The sequence below is a fragment of the Henckelia pumila genome, chromosome 4 (assembly GCF_033568475.1).
Source record: "Henckelia pumila isolate YLH828 chromosome 4, ASM3356847v2, whole genome shotgun sequence".
Taxonomy (NCBI): Eukaryota; Viridiplantae; Streptophyta; class Magnoliopsida; order Lamiales; family Gesneriaceae; genus Henckelia; species Henckelia pumila.
The window spans coordinates 25,409,087-25,427,945 of NC_133123.1; the positions used below are offsets into that span (position 1 = coordinate 25,409,087).

The following is an 18,859-nucleotide window of genomic DNA, read 5'->3' on the forward strand; positions in this document are numbered from 1 at the left end:
ATCTAGCAAATACAAATAAATTTACGCTTTTTTAATTAGCTAATATATATCATAAAAAAAGTGATTATATATGGTACCATGTAAATTTAAAATTCTAATATTTATTTTTATGTATATAAACTGAATTTTGCCTTAATTTCTTGGCATATGTCGCCTTCCCTTGACCGAAATCCCGGGCTTTCGCGTAAGTCAAACAGTTAAATGATTATTATTTTAAGTATTGGTAAAATTAATTAACACGCAATTTGTGTAAAATTTATGTAGATCAATTTGAGTATTGGTGAAATTAATTAACAGTTTGTGTAGAATTTTATGAAACTTAAAAATACCAAAAAAAAAAATTGAAAACAACAATATAAGGAGAAAAAAAAAAAGTCAATAAACAAAACATGAGATTTTTATTTAATCAATCAAGAAACCATGTCATGGCCAAAGTAGGACTCTTTCTTGAGAGACTCATAAATGACATTATTGTTATTGCTATAACTATCATTATTTGAAGAGGTGAAGTTGAGAAACTGAGGCAGATGGTTGTAATTATTTTGGAACAAGAATGATTTGTCATCTGCCTCAAGATCAAGCAGTGGAATATTGATATTCGTAAAATTGTTCGGCTGATCTTGTTGCTGCATTTGAATGCAAAGTATCTCTGCTTGAGCCACAGCCAGCTGCATTTGGAGCTGAGAAACTTGGTTTTGAAGGTAAGATATCGCGCCTACGCAGCCATAGACCGGATCCCGAACCCTAGCGTTTGCCTCGTACACGAGGCTGCTCACCGCGTCTGCTCTTTGATGAACTTGAAGCTCCTGCAATGATGATGATGATATTGTCAATGTGTTACAAGTTAATTAAGCCAAGTATATGTAAAGATGTAAAAATTGATTGTATTTTTTAAGAATATAATTGGTAGTCCCCTTGAAGGGTTTTCTTCAGAGGGTTTCTAGGGTTTAGTGTCACACTGGTTAATTATTCAGGTTCTTCTGTACTAAAAATTGTTGTAGCTAGGATCTGGAATTGGATTGGGAAAAATGAGCTTCCAGCTTAAAACATATCATATGTTTTTTTTTCGTTCAGAGGGTGTCACGGTTATGCTACACCGAGTGAAATACGCTCAGTATGTAAACATGAACAGGAAAATACGTACCTGCAACATTTTGCTGACATTGCTGGCACCAAAAACCTTGTGAACGATGGCGAACTTGTGAGGGTCATCGGACGGGAAGTACGGGGCAAATATGCAGTCCTTGGCGCAACGCCGCCTGAGCAACTTGCACGACGCACACGGGGAGTTTCCACCCATTCTTGGATTTTTTGTTTTGGGTTTTTTGAGAAGTGAACTTGGGAAAAGGTTGTTGGAGAAAAGTTGCACAAAGGGTGTATTTATAGTGGCTAGGGTACTGTGCGTGTGTGACCAAGTTCATTAAGGGGTTTAAATTATTAGTAATGGGAGATGATTGATTAAATTATTTAAATATATTTTGTTAGATGAGATTATTTTTTTAAGTAATCAGCAATCTTCGAATGGGAAAAAGGTACCAGAAGCATGTGGGATAAAGTTAATTAGGAAGTGAATTAATTAATCATAGAAAAATTATTAGACAGTAATATATTAATGCAGTTAGCTAGAGGAATGCAGCATTTCTTTCAAATAAATACATAAATAATACGACTCCTATGTATATATATATATGGCTCAGGTATATACATAAAAAAAAAATAAGATAGGAAGTGTGGAAACTTGATTACATACGTTCATAGATGTTGACTTCAAAGGATTTGTATACTTGTAAGCTCTATATTTTTCTTCAACTAATTCATGTGTGAATGAGAAATAATCATTGATTGCATAACTCACACTTCATTTATACATCAAACTGATCATATAATTAATTACACAACATATATTATCTTTGTTTAATGTACTTTTTCTCGCTCGTATATATATATATATATACCTTTTATTATCTTATGATCTTTTGTACCAAACAGTATGTTTCGATTCATTTTCAGAGGGTTATATGATTGTGTTATCATATTCTATCAACATACTAAAAGGGTTATGCGATATAGTGTGGAAGTAGGCCAAATCTCTATTGGCAAATAGGAGGTTTCCAAGCCGGCCCCTATTTGCCTCGTGTGTGGTAATTGCTATCTTATTGGGTCCTGCTATTATAGTTGTTCGAAACCCACAAGCTATTCCGACGAGGTCATAATTTCTTCGAATGTGTTCTTGAATTCATTCAATATGTGAGCAAAACTCAAATTAAATATCATATATATATATATATATATATATATATATAGGACGGAACAATTGTCGTTTTATCAAAATTAAGTTATAGCTAGTAACAATAATGCAACTCAAATATTTTAAATCGTACAACAACCCAAATGTCATGGTTTGATCGCTCGCTCTACCCAGCAGAGACAATTATTACATCCAAAAATCTCTCTTTTAATTTATGAAAAATTTAATCTTTTTTCATGGGAATACTAATGTGGATTTACTTATGTTAGTCTCATGTCAGTGTCACAATATAGCATAAAGCCTCACGGCTCACATCAACGTGATATCATAAAAATACTAAGTTTTTTTTTTAAAAAAAAAAAGATAACGGACATAGAAGCCAAAATAAAAAAAAATACTAATATATAAGACTAAAATCACAATTTTCCCTTTATGTACATCGATTTGAGCCAAACTGAGGACCACATCATTTTGGTAATCTTCCTTCATCTCTTTACTGAGAAGTCTAAATTATACTTGAGCATATAATAATAAATAATTAATCACAAATTATTTTTATTATTTTTGAAAAATAATCCGAAATTATTAGTTATTGTACTACTTGACAATAATAAAGAAACTATAATTAAAAAATATTCACCCACACCTTTTCGATCTAACCAAGTGGAAAACCTTTTTATTTAATTAATAGCATATATATATATAATTCTCAGGTTTCAAGTTTCAACCACCCTAACCACACCCCTCTTTACAATTAGTAGGTGACTTTTAGCATTGGATTATAAAAATTAGTTTGGGGTGCTCCATGTAAAATGTGGTTCCATGGTGGGAAGGACGTACACTTTCTTATTATTATTTATTTCTTATTTATATTATATCAAAGTTTTGACCGTCGTGAAATTCTTCGATTGGTTGACAATATAAATTTAAAAGTAATTAAATGTTTGTCTACCACGTCCTCTATAAATGTGTTATGATTAGAAATTTTAAATATATAAGTTAAACTTGGATTTAATCTTTTATACTTTTTGCCCCAAAAAACGACTTAATTTGTTTATTAATTTGAAACCCTAGTCTATGTATGTCTAAAGGAGCAACTCAACGTGAATGTTTGTCAAGCCAAACATCCACGTGAATACTATCGTCTTTGGGCCCCAAAATTGGTGTAGAAAGTTTGTGGATTCTTATATATATATATATATATATATATATATATATATATAACATAATATAGTATAATTATATATATATATATATATAGTGGAGTAGCTAACTATAGTTAAGTGATGAATTAATACCTAAGATATCATCTGGTTACTGAAATCCTAGTTTTGGGGTAATACCTAAATTATACATTTGAAGTTTATCATCTCAACACATATGCATCAATAATATTCTTAAGGTAAGTTGAACTAAACTCATCTAAAGATCAATTTTCAACATGATTATAATTTCTAATAAAAAAGTATATATAAAATAATTTATATATAAATTTAATATGCATACAAGTATTTTATTAACTAGTAAAAGACATGTGTGATACACGTGAGAATACCTTTTATAATCGATAAGCGTTGTTAAACAAATGAGATGAGAAGATATTTTCATGGTATTTTAGTAAATAGTAAAATTCAATGTAATATAATATGTATAACATGTATTATAAAATAAGTGCGAAAAATATTTGTTCAAAGATTTTATATTTTACAAATTTAATTGAATTTATAGTTGTTGCAAATAATGGTTGTAATAAATATTATAATTTTTTATAAATTAGACATTGGGAAAAATATATAATTTTATGTCATGACATATTTAATAAATAAAATTTTAAAAAATATATAATAATACCTAGTTGAAAATTTATTTTACCACTAGTGATTATGAGAAAAAATAATATAAAAACCAAAGTATTTTATTGTTTCAATCTTTTAGAAAACTATATAGTATTTAATTAATATTTTTGTAGAATTTTTTAAAAAATATTTGTGGAAAAATATGTTCAATTTATGTGCAAGAAAATAAAAACTAAAGTATTTTGGTATTTCAATATTTTTGAAAACTGGATCCTTATCTAAATATGCACACACTTTGTCAATTTTGATCTTATCATAATAATTCGAGATTTTACAAAAACATCCTCACAGGATTTATCAAGTGTTTACAAATCAAGGACCAAGTTGAAAATATACAATGAAAAACTTTGATATTGGTTCACACTTTTATAATTGGTTGGTATAAATAGATATAGATTAACCAGCTCTTTCTTAAATTAAGAATATCTTGAAACATATTATTCCTGAATATCGGTATCCTAATTTCGAAAAATACAAAGATTTTAATTAAAAAAACATATGTAATTAACGAACTTGAACAGAAAAAATAAATAATAACACTACATTAAAAAAATTTATAGTATTTGAATAATCTATATTTACATTCATAAATGGGGAATTATATATGTGTATCTAAAACTAGGCAGCTTCTATGCTGCATATCCGTTCACGAGGTAGTCATAATTAAGTCATGTGACAGACAAATTAATTATCTGTGGATTCTTCTATTTTCAGAAGCTTTAGAGTCAAAACGTGGATTTTTGCACTTTTATGGGTTCATGTTATTTTTTAGTTATTCTAAGCAAGAAATTGTAAATAAATCGACGATACAAAACGACAGAATTAAGTTTGTCTTATTTTATTTTTTTTTGGGTTTGGATGCCCCAACATTATATATATATATATATATATATATATATATATATATATATATAAAAGACTATGATTGATAAGAAATACCGAATTTTCGGTATACCGAGGTTATCGTATCGAAAAGATATCAAATTTTTGGTATACTGAAGATTTCAGTACGGTACAATATAAATGTATAATAACGATACCGAATTTTTCGGTACGATAACAGTATAAAATTTAAAAATTTCGGTATATACCGTAATATATATCAAAATAATATATAAAAATTAAAAATATATAATATTTCTAAAAATAATTTTATAAATTTAAAAAATATATGGTATTTTTTCGTTATAAAACGGTATATACCGATACCGTACCGCAATCTCGGTATACCATAAAATTTTGACATTATCGATATGCTAGTTATATGTATCGTCGAAACTTTTAGTATACGGTATCGGTATAAAAATTTTTTACACTATAATTTTCGATACGATACGGTACGGTATATCACCTCAATATAAGACACGTGTATTTTGTTTTATATTTGTGAACAATAGTTAAAGTCCTCTAAATTTGTATATTTGTGTTTTGAGTTTTTAAAATTCTTATAATACACTAGTGTTGCATATCTGACGGCACATTAGCACTAGAATGAATTCTGGGTAACTTGTATTTCTCATCTGAATTCTGCTTTGTTGGTGTGGGCACAGAAGCTAAAAAAGAACCAAACCAAAATACCTTGTGTGTCTATATGGTGTGGGTAACTTGTATTTCTCATCTGAATTATGCTTTATTTAAAACATGAGTTTGATATATATATATAACTATATAAGCTACGTGCAAATCACTTCAATTTCTTTATTTATTTATTTATTTATAACATGAACAAGTTAGTTTGGATTTTGCTTTCTAAATTTTATGTGTATATATATATATATATATTTAATCTTCCAAATATACTTTTCTTATATTAATTATTTTCAATAATATATTGATAATTATAAAATATATTGATATATCGCGTGGGATATTTGTTTGTACATTTGCGACAAGTGTATTGCATGTATAATGTACGTAAATTGATTTATTGTTCTTTATATTAATTACTAGTAACGTGCTGGTAACAATTCCATTTAATATATATATATATATATATATATATATATATATATATATATATGGCTCTGTCTAAATACCTTATCATATTATTTGAAAATTATCGTGTCCCGCATTCGTGTCATGTTTTAATTAATTAGTAATTTGAATTTTATGTATTATTAACAACGAAATCTGAGGATTTAATTTATTATGGGCATATAATATAAAATAATTAATATAATATATATTATTGGGGGCAATCTCATCACTTAAAGACACGCACACACACAAAATTTGTGTCGATCAATTTGATTTTATTTTCTACCATCATTACTAAGATCATTTCTCTGTTTTTGAATCTACACTGATGAAGTTGCAGAGTTTAAAATTTGTACATTCATTTTGTTCCCACATTAATGAGCTGTTGGATGTGCGAATTAATAAATAATGCAGATAATATAACTAAAAATAGAGATAGAGAGGATTAAAATGGCAAATGAAGAGCTTTCCATCGGTTGCATGACATTTTTAATGTATAATGTAACAGTTCGTGTACAAGTATTTTGTTTAATTAATACATAAAATAATACAACTGATAATTGGAAACATATTAAAACAAAAATTATAGAATTTCCTATTTCTCACCATATCTTTGAGAATATTTACAAAGAAACTCCAATAAAAAAAAAAATATAATATCTTATTTTCAGACAAACATATATATATATATATATATATATATATCGAAAAACTTACGTGACTAAAACATGAAATTGTTCGTTTTTTTAAACGTAAAAATATTGATATGATCCGGTGCTCGACCAAAAAAGGCGTTGAAAAAACATGAAAATATTGCTCGTGTATCATACATTATTCGATTAATTATAAACCACACACATTGCATGTCAGGAATAAGAAATAGCAAGATACTGATCATGTCCAATATTAATGCATAAATCAGCAAAAGCCCGACCAAGAAATTAATAACCTGACATGAAATTCAAAAAAAATATAATAAATAGAAAACCCATTTCGAGGGACAAAATTAATATTGAAATGGTGGCTGTACAAACCCTAGCTAAACTCCTCGCATTAATTGTTCTTCACATGATTCCGAGCTTCTTTTTTCTTGTCTTCTTGAGATGAACAATTCTTCTGGTCTTTGTTAAATCCAATACTGTCACCTTTGAAAATATCAAATAAAATATCATTTCACATATTTAATAAAATAATCTCTCCGTCCTGATTATATTTTTGATTTTTTTCACATAAATTAAGAAAAATCATTGGAAAAATAAATTATATACAACTTCTCATTTTTACCCTATTATGTATTCAAAAAATAATTGCACAATTTTCTAGGTACAGTTAATAGGGATATATTAGTAAAAAAATATAAAAAATATTCTTAAATATAGTTGAAGTCTATATATTTGAGACAGACAAAAAAAAATGTGACCTATATAATTGGGACATAAGGTGTATATAAGCGAAAGAAAATAACACGGCGACTAAGTACGTGGTTCCGCGATGTGCATCCACGTACGGGAGCAAAAGGAAAAATTTAACTAGCTATATCAAATGAACTAAGGTTGCGCTTGGATTGAAGTATTTCAAATCCATGAATTTCGATTATAATTTTAGTGTTAACAATGAAACATAAAGAAATCTCAAATTCATAACTTAATTATTTACACATTACTTAGATGGATTAAAAATGATTCTAAATCACCACTTTATTGGATGAACTTAAAATCTATCCTAACTACCATGAATTACCATATAAATTAAACATAAAAAAGTGGATTTGAGGTTTGTGGTGCTACTTCTTTAAACAACAAAAATGCATTTGAAATTCATTAATTTTAAATACTTCTATCCAAGCGGAGCCTACGGTTAGATCATCTGTATTTATACAACCCTATACATATAAAAATATTTTAAACTTTTCCAAAACAATACCATTTACAACTCCCAACTAACTAGTTCTCCCAACTAATTAGATATGAAATATTGGTTTGCTTGTCAAAAATTATATTCTCTCCATCTCAAATATAAAAACATGACATTTTTTCATCAGTATCAAATATATAGTCCACTTTCCGTATTTAGTAGTATTTTTTTTAATTACCAATCTACGCCATCATTAAAATACATTAACTACTTTCAACAATTTTTCTATCCTATTAAAACATAACTAAATAAGCTTAAAACTGAAAATTTCTATCTAAAATTTACTTTTTCGATAACTTTCTTAATCAACACATACAAGTCTAAGGTAGTATTTGGGAGAGTTTTTAGAAAGTACTTCTCAGTTTTTCTTTAACAAAATTTTGAAAATTTTCAAAAATTTGTTAAGAAAAAGCTGAGAAATACTTCCTAGAAACTTTTCCAAACATTACCTAAATATATGAGACGGAAAAGAGAGTAGCTAATAATAGTTAATATGATGTTTTAAATCATTTCTCCAAAATGAAGAACCTAAGATTTCATGTATATTTATTGATTTCTCAGAACTAAGATTTAGTGATATGCAATCTTTATAAAATGACCTAATTAAATAATTTATTCTTAATTAAAATTCTCATATATATCTTTCACCCGCCCTATACTTATTATGTTCAACTATAATTAAAGTCCATGGAATGAAGAGATCATGTAAAAAATATTAGCGAGGGGAGGAACCATGTTTTTTGGTAATCGTGTGTTACAAAATTTGAGACGATATAATTTCTTATTACAAGGAGGAAAAAAACAGACATCTTCCACCACCTTATTAGAAGGAGAGACCACGAGAGCATCTAGGCAAGCATTTAATGAGCATCTTGATTACTACTATTATTTTTTTTTTATTTTTTTTTTGTCCGGACCGGTTTAACTAGTCCTGAGTTGAACTGAGTTGAACTCGTCATGCAAGAATGATCTCTTTCCGAGTTTTGCTTTTCTTTCACAAAATTCGAACATCTTACTAGCTAGAGGGAATTAATCAAATCTCAAAAGATAAGACTGATTGATAATTTTCACATTCTTAATTATTTCATCAACGTCTCACTCGGGTTTTGCAGCATTATATTTTCTGTAATTTTCAATTTATTGTAGCATCGTTTATCATCTCATCTTACGAATAAAGTGGTGTCGTGCTATTCGAAACATCATGTGTTTGATATCTTGTGACCCTTTGTACATATAAGGTAGCATTGACTGCATTGTATCAAAACCAGACCTTAATTACTCAAAAAAAAAAAAAAAAAATCCGGGCCATAAGTTATTGGGCTGAATGGAGAAATAAAGATTTTGACAGTGCTTCTACTTAATTATGGACAACTCGAGTGGAAAAGGAAATCCAAATGAAATAAAATCTAGCCCAATGGATAAGGCCCAATAATTGTACTGGATAAGGATAATTCATTAAAATATCCGTCTAGTTTCAACCGAGTCCCGATAATATTTTTAAAGTTTTTTCGGGACCATTTATATCTCTCATGTTTTGAAAATTATCCCAAATACATCCTCACCATCAACTCTTCTGTTATGTGTAACGGACCTATCACGTAAGATGCACGTATGCATCATCTTTGCCCAACTTAAACTGCGTTTTTATTTGGGGAAACGGTCCCTCATATTTTATTTTTTTAAAAAAAATTAATTATATAATTAATAAAAAATATTATATTATATATTATTTTTGTTATCAAAATTTTATATATATTTTTCTAAAACCTTTCATTTTTTTGTTTTGATTTTTGACTCGATAATCATCAAAAAAATATTTTAAGAAGATAAAAAAAATTATAATATAATTTTTTATAAAAGTATATAATTGCAATCGTACAAAAATAAAATTGTTGTTATTCCTTGAATATATTAAATACATTCATTGTTGATTAATTTGGAAGCAAAAAATATTTTATTTTGATTTTTTTAGTAAAATTGTAATAATTTTACCTTTTTATAAATATTTGGACTATAATTTTGTCGAATTAGTTTGGAAACAAAAATATTTTATTTTGAAAGTGTTTTTTAGTAAAATTGTAATAATTTCATCTTTATATAAATATGATTAAAATATTTTTTTTTTAATTTGAGTTATTTGAAAAACTATAAATTTGTATGAACACGTAGTTTAATTTAATGAAGTGTTGTTAACCACACAAACGAAAATTTTAGCAACATTAATTAATATATATTTCATGAACTCATGTAGTAATTAAATCAATTGTACTTCAACCTGATTATCTACTTGATCGATTAAATTTATGGGTTTTTAAAATCTATATATATATATGGTTTATCTGGTATAAAAAATAAAGATAATAAACATTTTCAGTCTCTTCTTCTTATCCGAGACGTAAATAAGTTGATAGTTTCTTTATAGACTCGGAAGATCCAAAAATATTGCACTCGACATAAAAACTATTCCTCCTAAAAATTGAACAAGCAATGAATCACACATTTTCCAGGCACATTGAGATGATGGAAATGAATTCTCTTATGCTGATTTTTGAAACATGGATGGATTTTGTTTTTCGAGTAGATTTCTGATTTCAACTCGAAATATTTAAGATTTTATAGATTTGAATTTCGAATCTTTTACGAAATATTTATTTGCACAGGCATACATTTTTAGACCAAGATTTTATATTCGCTAATTTGAATTTCCCACTAAAAACTTGTACGATTTCAAACTATAGATAAGCTATATCCATTTGAAATGACATAATTGGCTTATCACTTTTGAAGTGAATTTCAAATTTAATCGAAAGCATTCTGAAAGTAGTTACTTCCTTTGCATTTACAAATTACAATATAACAAAGCATCACATATGTGTATTCTGAACAAATAAGACAATATACAGAGAATGTTAGTATTCAAAAGCATTAAGCACTCTTCAAAAAAAAAAAAAGCATTAAGCAAACAATTTTAAATATATTATTTTTGATAATATCGTGATAAAAAAAAATAGTTTATGTAAAACCATCCATATTTTTAGTGGCCTGTGGGTGTATGAGAATTTTTCTTTGTGGCTAGATACAATGACGGATCTTTTCATGAGCTATGGTGGGATGTATCCCAAGTCCCAAATTTTTTTTTTTCTATTTTCTTACTTACGCGATTGCTTTAATCATCTACTTTTTATTGTGGAATTTTTTATTTGTGTATATATACAGTATATTTAATATTTAATACATATGTGTATATGTATTATGCTCTCACTTTTTTTGACTTGAGATCAAATTGATAACCTCGTGTGTTTTTTTTATGTGTAATGCAAAATAAATTAGAAAATATATTTTCATTATTGTTTAGTGCCTATTTTATTAAAATATTTATATGATGGTGCTAGCAATATGCGTTACACATGAAATAGACTTCAGACATTATTTATCAGTGATTGTCTCCATGCATACTATGTTCACTGTTTTGCCCATCGATTACAACAGACATTGGTTTATGACTTTCTACAGCTGAGGATGTCAGTTTTATTTGGGATTTTTTTTTCTCATTTGGACAATATTTTCAATGTTGTCACTTCTTCTATTAAGCGCATAGCTGAGTTACATACAGAAAAATGAAATTGATCATATGTTAGCAATTGGAGAACGCGATTCTAGAAGTGCGGTCAATCAGATTGGTAATTTACAGCAAGCAGAAGCTACTCGTTGGATTTCTCACTATGACTCAATAGAAAGCTTGATGGGTATGTACACCGCAACTTGAAAAGTTTTTGAAGTTCTTAGTAACCATTCTCCAAATGGAAGAGATGATGCTGAAGTTCGAGGGATTTACAGAAACATGGTAAGCTTTATATTTGTGTCCATTTTGCACTTGATGCATAAGATTATGAGAACAACAAATATTTTGTCAAGCTCTTTAAAGATAATCTCAAGACATTTTGACTGCTATAACTATAGCTGTCAGGCGGGTCAGCTCATGGAGGGGCAGGCGGACCCACTAAAAAATCACCATTTAACGGATCGAGGGCGGGCCGACCCATCATCCCGGCGGGCTGAAAATCTCCAATCCAACCCAAAATAGGTTGTAGGTTGAACGGACCGACCCGTGGGTAGGCTCACTACAAATAGAAATAAATGAATAAAAATAAAAATCATTATATTTAGTTATAATTTTATTTCATAAATAAATATTAATAGAAACATATTAATAAAATTTCTAATTATTGATTTCACACGTGTAAATTTTATATAAAATAATTAATACAAAAAATTCACAACTTTGATAAAAAATTCTTATATCACCATAAATTAAAAAAAAATTTAAAAATTTCTCCTGGCCCGCCTCGTATTTTCAACCCAATCCATTTAAATTGTGTGGCGGGACGAGCCGACCCGACGTGTCCAATCCAAATTGACGGCTCTAGCTATAACATTTGTCTCTACTAGGAAAACTATCATTCAGGAACTTAGAAAATGAGAATGGAATACTTTCTTCAAGGAGTGAAAGATTTTCGTTCAAGAAATAAAATTGATGTGTCAACCCTTGATTGTGTATATAAGATTGGTCGTTACCGACGGCAAACCACAGTTGAGCATCATTACCACATTCATGTTTTTAATGCAACAATAGATTTCATCGTGATGAAGTTAAATATTTGGTTTAATGAGTCATCAGCAAAACTTTTTTCTCTAAGTACAACATCAGATCCAAAAAAATCATCATACTCATTTAACAGTGATGATATTTGCAAACTTGCAACGAAGTTTTATCCTGAAGATTTATCAAGAAATCGTTGCTTTGGAGTATGAATTGGTACATTATAAAATTGATGCATGTGGTGCAGAATTTGATGATTTTTACCCTCGTTGAATTGCATAAAAAATTGACTGATATTGGGCAGTCAAAGGTTTACGATATGTTGATTAGATTGATTCATCTTGTTTTCACGTTATCTGTTTCTGCCACCACTACTGAGCAAGCTTTTTCAGCAATGAAGCATGTGAACACAGCACTTCGTAATAAAAATGGACGATGACTTTCTTGTTGATTGCTTGACACTCTATATTGAATGAGATTTAGCTAAATAAATAGACGTAGACTAGATTCTATTATAGATGAATTTGATGTTTCAAAATCTCGTAGGGCACAATTTTGTTGAACAAAATAATGTATATTGTCTTTTTTTAGATATATATAATTATTATAAATATTTTTATAATAATATATAACTTATTACATTAAGTTCAAGCCCCCATAATTTTAAGTCATAGATCCGTCCTTAGTTGGATAGACTTGTAACTCTGGACTAGGGGTGCAATCGAGTCGAGGCGAGCCCGAGTAGCATACTACTCGAGCTCGAGCTCGAAAATTATATATATATATATATATATAAATACAAAATATATGAATAAATAAATAAAAAAAATATTATATACATTATATATATATATATATTTTTATATTATATTTTATATATGTGTGTGTAAACGAGTAGCTCGCGAGCTACTCGAACACATATATTTGAAGCTCGAGCTCGAGCTACTTGAGCTCGAGCTTTGACCGAACTACTCACGAGCTGCTCACGAATAGCTCGGCTTGTTTGCACCCCTACTTTGGACTTTCGATTCATTAATAAAGAATTAAAATTTTTCCGTCCAAAAAACAAAAAAATAAAAATAAAAATCGGTCAGTTGATGATACATTTGAAAATGAGAGTTTAAAGAGAATATTTGGTGATTATTTACAAAAAGTAGATTTCCACTTAAACGATCTCATGGATTGAGGGTCAATTCATTGATATTTGGAATGAAAAATTAATATTTTTTAATAAAAAATTAATATTTTTTCATGATTCGAATTAAATATGAGATCTATTTCATAAAATTGACTTATCAATTGATATTAAAGGAATTTTTGTGTTTATAAAATTTAAAAACATGTTTTATTGGGTTAGAATATTATAATACAACAATAGGACAATAATAATACATTCTATAGAAATTAAATTTATGGTTATGTTGAATATATAATAATAAAGTAAAAATAAAGTTTTGAAAAAAAATATATCATATCAAATTTTATTTAATTTTCTTTAAACTTAGAAAAGTGGTCGAAAACCTCATTTTTCATTCAATTTAATATAAATATAAAATAAATAAAACAAAATTGAATTCTCCCCGATAATGAACGCCACACGTGTACAACATCGGACATAAACGACGTCGTTTATACCTTATTTTCAAATCAAATATATATATGTGAGTGCATCAACTCAACTCTTCCCCAAGAAAGACGAACACTCTGGAGAATCCATGGCCATTTCTGCGCAGCTTCGATTCCTTACACTTCTACTGTTATTTTCTGCAGCTGAAATTTTTTCCAATTCCGAAGAGATTTTCGATGTTCGTAGACATTTATCTACTGTAACTAGGTATCTCTCTAGCAATTCTCGCATGGCATGATTTCCAGATTTTTGTTTTGTTTTTCTTCCATGATTCGGTAATTTCGTTTTTTTTGTGTGTGCGTGTATTTGATTAGATGGGATCATGCAGATAATAAATCTTGGTCTTTGCTACAATAGTTATTTTGGGTGATTTTTCGTATTTTGGAATGGAATTTGGTTTCAGTTGAATAGCTTACGTATCTTCTTTTGCAGGTATCTCGTAGCAAAGGATATTTCAGAGAATTCATTTGTGCCTTCAAATTCTCTCGATCAATGTAAACCTATTCACTTAAATCTGGTGGTAATTCTCCTTCAACCTTCTAGTTTGTTCCCACTGAAGTCGTATCTTTAGCTTTCATAATGTTGTTTGCCTAATGCAACATCCACGTGTGTTTTTTGATTTAGCGTGTAGTTCAATTGAATGATTAGCTTCTGGTGTGATGCTAATTGTATCTCACTCATTCTTTGTAATATCCAGCTGTGACATTGGCCTATAGCAATTTAGCTTGTTTGTTTGAGTATTACTGCCACCTGTGGCTCAAGTGGTGTTTCGACTTAACAAGCCTCTTAGCTAATGTGAGAGTGCAAAGGACTGGATAAATATAGGTTATATCAGATATTTCTACGAATGATGTTCTTATCATGGTATCTGGTGGAGAACAGTGCAAGTTTTGAAACATAACAACTTATGGATATAGCAGTGGAAGGAAAATAGGAAATGGAAATGTTGGCATTTCGAAAATTCAGTGGAGATACTTATTGGATTCTTCTGTAGGACAGTCCTATAATATTTTCAGTATATCTTTTGACATAGCCATTGAGAGGATTTGTGTCGTGCATTTTTCTAATTATTGCTTTACAGATCCTGATCACTAAATGACAATGTTACACCTTTTTGATGAGTTGAAGCGGGTTTCTTCCTTATGTGTATTCGTGCACTTTTAAATTAGCACATGATCTATGCTTGGATTGGCAGGCAAGGCATGGAGCTCGTGCTCCCACAAAGAAAAAATTGAAAGACTTAGCAGCCTTATCGACTCGCCTGGAAGTCCTATTAGAAAAGGTTAAAGATGACAAATCATCTGCACAGAAGATTCCTTCATGGTTATGGCGATGGAATTCTCCTTGGGCAGGAAAGCATAGAGGTGGAGAGTTGGTTAATGAAGGAGAAAATGAACTGTATCAGCTTGGGATTAGAACCAGAGAGAAATTTCCAGAACTATTTCACGAGGATTACCACCCTGATTTATATCCGATTAAAGCAACTCAGGTTTGTCATTAATAATTGCTGTATTGATTTTTACTCGTGTATGAAACATGCAATATTTTAATCTCTCTTATGTATGGAACATAATTTTTTTGTGCTTCTTGCAAAGTGGTGGGGAACCAAATAAAATCTTTTGAAGGTTTTAAGAAATTACTTCCTTCTAATCCCTTTTTATTTTTCATGGATATCCCAGGATCTATGTTTTTCTAATATGCATCTCATAATCTATAAACAAGATGATGTTATCTACTGCTTTGATAATCTTTCTGGGAAGCTTATTCATTAGAGATTGTTGATATGATTGATAACTGTTGTGCACCTTCTATGTCTAACTGTACCGGTATATTAGTAATGCTTCAGCTTTTGCGTGTCTTTTTTTTTTTTTTTTTTTAATTTTATTTTATAAATAATTTTAGGTTTCTCGAGCCTCAGCTAGTGCTGTATCATTTGGAATGGGCTTTTTTAGTGGCCAAGGAAATCTTGGACCAGGACGCCATCGAGCTTTTGCAGTGACCAGTGAAAGCCGTGCAAGTGATATAATGTTGAGATTCCATGATTGTTGTCAAAACTACAAGGTAGATTATTTCTTACCATTTTGAAGAACTATTTTTGTAGATCTATAAGAATTATGTTTTTAGACATGATGAATGTTGAGTGCTACTTTTTTTTTTTTTTTAATTGGACTTTAGTCTATCAGGAAGAGTCAGGAACCATATGTTGAGAAACTCAAGGAACCTGTGCTAAATGAAATAGCTCAAGAACTTGTCAAACGTTGGGGTTTGAATTTCACATCACGGGATGTATTGTCTATGTGGTTTCTGTGCAAACAGGTAATAAATGTTCGCTCACTTCTGCTCAGTGCTTCATTAAGAGTGCGACTGCATTATTTTTCAATTAACTTTTGCCAGGAAGCATCCTTATTAAACACAACCGATCAAGCTTGTGCTATTTTCAGTCCATCTGAGGTAATTACACTTCTTTTTCTCATTTTTAAGCTGGGGTGTTTGTTATATGTTCTCAGTATACATTTTGGTATGAGCTGACTTCATTCTTAAGGTGTGTCTCTTCCTTAGAGTCTATATCTGATAAAGGTTTTTTTAAGTGTGCCCAATGCCCATTAGATTAAGTGATGAAAAAACATGCCTAGTTGATTCTTACGACTAATCTGTATAATGTATGACTTGTAGGTTGGGTTGTTGGAGTGGGCAGATGATCTGGAGCTGTTCATACTGAAAGGCTATGGCAATTCCTTAAATTACCAAATGGGAGTGCCTTTACTTCAAGATGTCATTCAGTCGATGGAACAAGCTGTAAAGGCTAAAGAAGGTGCTTTTCTTTGCCATTTTTTCCACTTGTTGTGTTTAGGGCACAATCCAGGGGCTTGGATTTCTAGAAAAGGTGGGATGTTAGATTGATCCAGTGCTTACCGTGAACCTGAAGAAAAATAAGAAAGTTGGCATAGTTTAATTTGTTTGGGGTGATATGAGCTGAAACACTGCATTGTCTTTTTCTCTCTTACAGTTAACATAAATGCTTGTTTCATATCATTATCCAGTTTTCTCTGAAAAGTTCTGAAAACATGATATTTTGACTAGTTGTCCAAATATTCTTTTAATTACTGTGATTACTAAACAACAATTTATTTCATTAAGTTCTCATGACAATTGTAAGTGAACAAAGCAATATCAAGATCAACATCCATCTTGTTGCTTTATTTTAGGAACAGTTCATAAAGAAAAAGGAAATTTTATTACTAGAATTTTTATCGTGGCAATAACATTGTAAACTGTAGTTCCATTTAACATCAGATTGAGGAACTTATTTTGTGGAAGGTTTATTCACAGTATTTAACTGTTGGAAATGTAACATATCCTGGAACTTTAGGTCAAATGGTTTTAGGCTCTCTCTTTTAAGGGTTAGAATGTGCTTATAATCAGTGGCTATCAGACTGGCTTGTCGACCTGTTCGATGCTGGTTCTGTGACATCCCTTCATTTTCTTATTCACTGTTTAAAGGTTGTGGTTTCCAATTGTTATACATTTTGTCCTTTCTTCTATCCATTTTCCAATTTCTTAATTGTTCCGCTTTATAGAAGGACTTGTTCCTGGAAGCTATGAAATTGCCAGACTACGATTTGCTCATGCAGAAACTCTGCTTCCATTTTCCTGTTTGCTTGGGCTTTTTCTTGATGGATCTGGTGAGTGTTTTCACTGTTGAATGTTCCTTTTGTGCTCTCTCTCTCTCTCTCTCTTTCTCTCTCTCTCTCTCTCATGTTTAGCCTTTCTTTGGGGCTTCTGCCTTTTGATTTACTACTAATTAATCATGTTTTATTAAATTCCAGAGTTTGAAAAGGTACTAAGAGAACAACCTTTGCAACCCCCACCAAAACCACCCCACAAGAGAATCTGGCGTGGCAGCACTGTTGCCCCTTTTGCTGGGAATAACATGCTAGTTTTGTATGACTGCCCAGCCAACAACTCAAGCAAATACTTCGTGAGAGTACTGCACAATGAACGCCCCATTAGATTGCCGGTAAGGTTTTCTCCGCCTATATAACAAAACCATTAATTTTAGCTACTTGTGCTGGTATTTGGCTTAATCTTTCCAATGATGCATCATTTGATTCTATGCACAGGGTTGTGAGAATTCTGACATCTGCCCATTCGAGGTCTTCAAGGTACTCATGTTGTTCACTAGATTTCGTTGAAATAACAGTCTTAACGATAATTCAAACCATTAAATTATATCTTCAATAACTCAGGAGAGAATAGCCGCGCCTCATCTAAAGCACGACTACCATTCTCTTTGCAATGTGGAGTCGCCAGAGAAATTAGCTCCAACTTGCAAGTTTTCACAAATACTGAGGTGGTTTTTCCCGGGTAATGCAAGACAACCCAAAAATGATGAACTTTAAATCATTGAAGAGAGACGAATAAGTAATAACTGTGCTAACTTGTTAACATCACATTTTCTGATAATGTTTACAATATAACAAGTTATAGTTTCTATCAAGTCCCTCTGCACAGATATAAGCTGCTCCTCTCTCTTTATTCCATCGGCAAAAATTGTACGGGAGAACATGAAAATGGGTGAAAAGTATTGTGATACAATGAAAATCGCTTATTTTTGTTAAATGGGGGAAAAACGCCAA

General features: G+C 30.1%; 2 protein-coding genes across 2 annotated transcripts; one reads left to right on the plus strand and one right to left on the minus strand.

The window, feature by feature from the left end:
• Window positions 1-410: 410 nt before the first annotated feature.
• LOC140864284 (LOB domain-containing protein 12-like) lies at window positions 411-1,300 on the minus strand. The gene is made up of 2 exons (XM_073268368.1): window positions 1,145-1,300; window positions 411-806 (listed from the first exon to the last, which is right to left on the minus strand). Exons 1-2 carry the CDS (start codon window positions 1,298-1,300, stop codon window positions 411-413), a joined length of 552 nt encoding a protein of 183 aa, XP_073124469.1.
• Window positions 1,301-14,305: 13,005 nt separating this feature from the next.
• LOC140865304 (uncharacterized) lies at window positions 14,306-18,720 on the plus strand. The gene is made up of 11 exons (XM_073269900.1): window positions 14,306-14,429; window positions 14,655-14,742; window positions 15,418-15,711; window positions 16,125-16,283; window positions 16,398-16,538; window positions 16,617-16,673; window positions 16,896-17,034; window positions 17,801-17,905; window positions 18,050-18,240; window positions 18,344-18,385; window positions 18,470-18,720. Exons 1-11 carry the CDS (start codon window positions 14,311-14,313, stop codon window positions 18,620-18,622), a joined length of 1,488 nt encoding a protein of 495 aa, XP_073126001.1. The 5' UTR covers window positions 14,306-14,310; the 3' UTR covers window positions 18,623-18,720.
• Window positions 18,721-18,859: the final 139 nt, after the last annotated feature.